The 6,705-nt window shown below is 38.3% G+C and overlaps 1 protein-coding gene across 1 annotated transcript; it reads left to right on the forward strand.

Annotated features, from left to right (window-relative positions):
• The first annotated feature begins 5,510 nt into the window (after positions 1-5,510).
• On the forward strand, positions 5,511-6,096 carry LOC105520974 (keratin-associated protein 8-1). The gene has a single exon (XM_011954984.1). It carries the CDS (start codon positions 5,573-5,575, stop codon positions 5,762-5,764), a length of 192 nt encoding a protein of 63 aa, XP_011810374.1. The 5' UTR covers positions 5,511-5,572; the 3' UTR covers positions 5,765-6,096.
• Positions 6,097-6,705: the final 609 nt, after the last annotated feature.

Raw genomic sequence — 6,705 nt, forward strand, 5'->3', positions numbered from 1 at the left:
TCACTGCAGAAGGAGCCAGCCCTGCTGACATCTTGATTTCAGATTTCTGGCACCCAGAACTGTAGGGATAATAAATTTTATTAGGCCCACATTATCTCCTGCCTAAGTTAGTGTGATGGCTTTTGTGGTAACACTATTGATTATTAATCCAATGACCATTTCTCTCTCCCTCTTTCTATGCTTCCAGAGCCTGCTTCACACCATTAAGGCAGAAATGCCAGATGCACACTTTTCCACCTTTCCCTATAACTTAACCATGAGGTGTGACTCAGTTTTGGACACTGGGCCCCAAAGGAAATCCATGGGAAGACAAATGTGAAACATATTCCTTCCTGAAACAAAATGAAGAGGAATTGTTGAGAAGAAGCCCTCTTTCCCTTCCTGGTTTTGGACGTTGATGTGTAAGAACGGGAAGTATGTACGTGGTGAGGGAATCACCATGAAGCCAGCCCTGAACACTGACACTGTCAAGGCCTGAAGCAGCCCTGGAATTACTTATGTTCTCATCTCCTATTATTTGTGAAAAATAAATTCTTTCTGTTTAATCAACTTTCCAATGGGATTTTTGTTACTTGCAGCCACAAGCATTCCTAATAAAGTTTTAAACAGGTCTTTCTACCTCTGGGGTTTCTTTATTCTAATTCATCCTCCACACTCTCAGAGTAGTGATATTTCTAAGGTGTAAAATTGATCATGTCACTCCCATCTTAGTGTATAAAGTGGCTCCTTTGCTTCCACAACACATACGGTTACAGGTGCCCCCGACTACCTTCCTGGCGCCACCTTCCATTAATTATTCTCTCATATGCAAGGCTGTGATCCCTCTGAATAATCTGTGGCTCCTGGAAGACACTTGGCTATTTAACATCTTTGAAACTCTGCTTTAAATTACTTCTTCTTTCTGGAATATTTTCTAGATCCAACTATGCCCTAGCCAATGTCTACCGGTAAAATATCCCTTTTCAAGACCCAGTTTATGTATTTATCCTTTTCATGCTGAAACTTTCCTGCAAGTAGCCCCTACTTCAGGTAGAATCATCCACTGTGTCCTTTATTCCCAAGTCTACAAGGGGAAGCCTCTACAAGGGACTTTTAGGGTAGAACATATAACAGGTATTTCATTTATTTATAATTCCTCATTTAATTACCATTTCTCATTCATCTTTGGATCTCCAGCACCTACACAATGTCTGAAACATAATACATGTTCAATAAATGTCTGTAAGAATAGATGTTTAAGGCTGGGTGCGGTGGCTCAAGCCTGTAATCCCAGCACTTTGGGAGGCCGAGATGGGCGGATCACGAGGTCAGGAGATTGAGACCATCCTGGCTAACATGGTGAAACCTCGTCTCTACTAAAAATACAAAAACTAGCTGGGCGAGGTGGCGGGCGCCTGTAGTCCCAGCTACTCGGGAGGCTGAGGCAGGAGAATGGCGTAAACCCGGGAGGCGGAGCTTGCAGTGAGCTGAGATCCGGCCACTGCACTCCAGCCCGGGCGACAGAGCGAGACTCCGCCTAAAAAAAAAAAAAAAAAAAAAAAAAAAGATGTTTAAAAAGATGAATGGAAGATAATTTTTGTATTGTATGGAAGATAATTTTGTATTGTATATATCACTGATACATATTCTAAAACTCATTTAAAACACCCCATTCTATCGTATGAGCCTGAGAGGCAGAGGTTTCAGTGAATCGGGATCATGCCACATACTCAGCCTGGGTGACAGAGAGAGACCCTGTAACAAAATAAAATAATCAAAAACAAAAACAAACCCCCACACAAAAACAAAAATAAAAACAAACAGAAATATTCCATTCTAATTTAGCTTTCATTTCTAATAAATGTTAATATGCTGAAGGTGTAAATGTTACATCTGAAGTCGATATGACAGGGATGTTTTTACGGTGCACATTGTAATTGACTCTGTTTCTGAAATTTGTACACAATATATTTCCTGCTCCCTTGTAGAAAGTCAAAAAGCAGAATTTTTTCTTATCTTTATGTCAGGTCTTATTCGAAATCAAAGGAATATGAAAGGTAAAGTCCAGTTATTTATTAAACAGCATTTTAGGATTGTGATTAAAAGAGAAGAGGGTCATGAATTTTATCTAAGCCAATAAATATCCAACAATGATTAGTCTATTACTGTGCCATTTAACATGTGAGAATATATTTTTCTCTTTTGTAAACCTTCATGTTACATAGCTTATTTAGGGGAAAATTTACAAAAGGATATTTTAACAGCAATTGGTTTGAAATGCTGCTGCTTTCTACTGGGCTGCCTCACAATCACATTTCCCCTCATGTTGGATGGCATTGGAGAGGCCATGGGTATTTTTAGGATCTGGTTAAGGAGAAGCTGAGTCAGTGATTTGTTCAGTTTGGGCATGGTGGGATATATTTATGTGTTTTGCGGCCACTTCTGTACCTAATTAAGCTACTTCTAGCCATTCTTATGTGGGAATAGCTCCCAGGAATTCTTCGACCACTCTGCTGATTCACCTAGAACATGTGATGTGAAAATGCAGGACCAGAGGCCCTATCTTAGCCTGAGTTTTTCCCGTGGCATACAGCACAGGATGAGTAGTGGAGGGGAAAACAGTTTGAAATGAGGGAGCCAGAAGCTAGCCTGTGGGAAAGAAAACTATTATAGTAGTGTGCCAGGCAATTCATAATACAAATAATATTTTTTCTCTGAATTTTGTAATATTTGTAAGTTTTGTTAGTGTTTTTGTTGTGATTTTTTTAAAGCATCTCAACAAATACTTACTTTTGTACTTAATTTTATATTTGTTACATTGTATACTTTTTAACAAATGGGCTTCCAAAAATGTATACTTCCAGGCTTTATGAAATCCTGACTCTTTCTTTGATAAGCCTATTATCAGAATAAAGCTTTCATTGGCTCAATATAGGATTAAATTCGCTATTAATTTTTAAATGACTTGTTGATAAATGATATGTCTCGCCAAATTTTCTTTTGTTAGAATTTTCTGTAGACTTTCTAGAGAAAATCCAAGCTGTTCTCTGTAAATAGGGCTTAAGTTTGAAAAAAGACAACATATTTTAATGACTATTCATGTACAGAGCTAGGTTTTGTGCTGCAGAAGGCAAAACTAGCATCTTGTCAGATTGGGTAGGCAAATGGGAAAATTCATTTAAATAGAGCATCATAATTGACCTTTGGCAATATTAATTCAAAAATTTTAAATTTTCCGTTAAACAATGCTATCTTTTGTCTCAATTTTTTCCCCCTAACATCAGCTTTTCTATCATGAAATACAGCAATGTGATGCCAGTAGAAACAGAATGTAAATCATTCTATGATTTTTAGGGAATGATCTACGGTTGAATACCTTTATGTTTTGGGAATAAATCTAATTTCAATTCCCTGAACTTGTTTAGCTATAAGCCACATGTCGTGTTTGAATTTTAATTGCTGAATCCCCATAGGCAGGCATCCAGGTTTGCTCACGAAGCAGGGCACTGTAGCTATTTTCATTCTCCAGAATGTGATTATTACACATTGCATATCGGTATCAAAACATCTCATGTACTCCACAAATATATAAACCTACCATGCACCCACAAAAATTAAAAATAAAAAAATTGAGGCCAGGTGCGGTGGCCCACGCCTGTAATCCCAGCTCTTTGGGAGGCCGAGGCAGGAGACTTGCTTGAACTGAGGAAGCGGAGGTTGCAGTGAGTCAAGACGGCACCACTGCACTCCAACCTGGGCGATAGAGCAAGATTCCACTTCAGAAAAAATTACATATATATATATATAATATATATATAAATTTAAAAATGCCTCTGCTGTAATTAATCTATTTTTAATTAATTAGATTTAATTAATTTAATTAATCTGGCTAGTATACTGGCATGATTGTGAATTTTCCAAGAGTCTCATCTTGTTCTTGGATTCAGCCTTTGATCCCTAGCTGCTGATAGCAGGGAGCAAAGTTACCTCTGGGTTATGAGTTAAAATCTGGGGGAGCTCATGTGTAATACATATCTGTTTTGTGGCCTTCTAGAATGATTCCTATTATCTCTGTGCCTATTTCTGTTCCATGTGCCCTCTTTTGGTATTTGTTCTCTAAGTTCTCTACTAAGTGCCACTATAAGAAATCTTAACACAGGTGTCTGGGAATAATATATCAGGTCTTACATGATCCAAGACAATTTTGATCAGCCTTATCCCTCCTTTAACTCATGTTTGAGAACTAACTCTCTGTTTAGAGAGGAATAACATTCCTTTTTTATTCTGGGGTACATGATCATTTTAAAAGTGAAATAACTGATTTCATATTGTCATCTGGTCCTTTATAATATCATCACATTTGTCAGACAATCTGGTTTCATTAGATCTAAGAGAAAAAACATTCTAAATCTTACCATAAATGTTTTAATTCATTTTTCTGTGTTTACCTTATTAGTTTGAACATTTAGTTTAAAGCATGTTTCAGGTCAAAAAATTAAATTTGTTTGACAATTCAGTACAAGGATTAATCCAAATATTCCATTTTAAAATCTCAATACTATTAATTCAAGCACTCTTCTAGAAATGTGATGTTAGGTATAGTTTAGGAGGGGACTATGATTAAGATTACATTTTTAACCAGTTTCCCAAACACGGTAGCTGTAGATAGAGAGAGAGAGAAGAAAGAAAGACTCTTTCTCATGAATCTTATTGTATTTGTCTTTCATATTCCAAAGAGAATCCTTGAAGCACGTGAATACTAAGACATGCTTTAATTTTGAGAAATTTTTTTTTTTAAAGCAAATATCTTTATTGGCATGCATATGTTAAAACTGCAAAGTACTGGCCTTTTCTAAATTAGTGAAGTTTACTCAAAAGGTGGGTAGAGGGTTGAGTAAAGAGAGAACGGGAAAAGCAAACTAGAAGGTAGGACAGAAGAGAGGTTAGAGGAAGTAAGAGAGTGAGCAAATCCTGGGTATCTGAAGCTTATACAATTGGAGGGGACTGCTTCATGGGAAACAGTACAAAATTATGAATATAAAATTAAATATTGGAGCCCTGGAAAGACACCCATGAAAGTAAGTAGCTCTAAAGATGCCCATCCTAGAGATAGACTCACTGTCCATTTGTTATTTTATTTATTAATGTATTTAACACCTATTTATCGAATTCCAACTGTGTGTTGTGGGAATTCAGAGAGCAAGAGGACTGCATAACAGTTAACAACCTCAGAATATTTCTTGATATTATATGCCTGCTTACAGAGAGTTATATAGAGTCTATAAGACAGAGTGCTTTGAAGTCCTGGCAATAATTTTTTTTTAGGAAGGGAAATAATTTGTTTAAAGTCATCTTCTTTCTGCATTGTATCACATGAGAGCTTTCTTAAGCCACTGTGAAGACATCATAAGCAAGAGCAAAACAAGTTAATGAGCTTTTAAGAATGCAAATTGGTGTCAAGAATGAAAATGAGGGCTTTGTATTTTTCACCACCCACCAGAGCCAGGATATATAAAGAAGGTTCTGAGACCAGGAATCCATCCCACTGAGGAAACACACTCCGTTGCTCCCTAAGCCCTCCACTCCCGACACCATGCACTGCGACAACTTCTCTGAGGCTGTCTTCCCAGGATGCTACTGGGGCACCTATGGCTACCCGCTGGGATATAGTGTTGGCTGTGGCTATGGCAGCACCTACTCCCCAGTGGGCTATGGCTTTGGCTATGGCTACAATGGCTGTGGGGCTTTCGGCTACAGGAGATACTGTCCATTTGCTCTCTACTGATTGGCTGAAATCCCCGAGGCGTAGAATCTTCTCTTCCTTGAAGGCTGAGCAGCACAACTCCAGATTCCCCACGTATCCACTCCTTCAGTCCTCATTTGCTCATCAACCTCAGAGACACTGCCTTCCAACTTACCTCCAGTCCCAGGGGAGGAAAATGAAAAAGGAGACGCTTCCTCAAGCTGCCTGCCCTGGCATGTTCTCTGGGATACTTTTGGAAACTTGACCTCCTACTTGTCATACACTACTTTTGAATTTTTCATGACACTCATGACTTGTCATGATGAAGTCATGGCTATGTCTATCAAAATCTCAATAAATTTGTCTCAACTGGTGTAATATTCTCATGCTAGAGTGAAGTTTCCTTTCTTGGTGTGTGCATATTTTCTGTTACATTGGGAGTGGTGGGGGGAAGTGAATTTCTTTTTCTCATGTGGGCATTAGGAACAGTGAGAAAGCAAAGAATTATTGATCCTGTGTGATTAGCAGGTAAGAGGGTGGGTTGCAGGAAATGAATACAAAGGTTGCCTGTTTGAACCTTCTTAAAATTTTATGATGCCCACCTCCAACCCAATGGAGCACCATTTATTGTTCAGGGTGCCCTTCTAATCTCACTACTTCTTCTCCTCCGTGAGAAAACCCAACACATGAGAGGAACTTTTTCAGTCACTTCCATGTTAGTCCAAATGGAACCCACTGCGTTCCCTTTCCCAGGGACTAAGGATTATAGACGAAAGTATCATGTTCCCTAATGAAGGATTCTGGAGCATTGAGTAATAGGGAAGCCACAGACATCCTTTAGAAATCAGAGTTTTTTAGGTGAAGGGATAAATCTGTATCAAACTATCTAAGGTGTGTATTTTGTAGCTTAGAAGCACCCAGGTTATTCACAACTATGGCAAGTTTCTTAAAGAATCAACAGCAGATAACGAGTTTCACTCTTA

This window comes from Colobus angolensis, unplaced genomic scaffold (assembly GCF_000951035.1).
Source record: "Colobus angolensis palliatus isolate OR3802 unplaced genomic scaffold, Cang.pa_1.0 Scaffold390, whole genome shotgun sequence".
NCBI lineage: Eukaryota > Metazoa > Chordata > Mammalia > Primates > Cercopithecidae > Colobus > Colobus angolensis.

What these genes read in the sequence shown, in the direction of transcription:
- LOC105520974 (XM_011954984.1), top strand. Translation starts at nt 5,573, where the DNA reads ATGCACTGCGACAACTTCTCTGAGGCTGTCTTCCCAGGATGCTACTGG.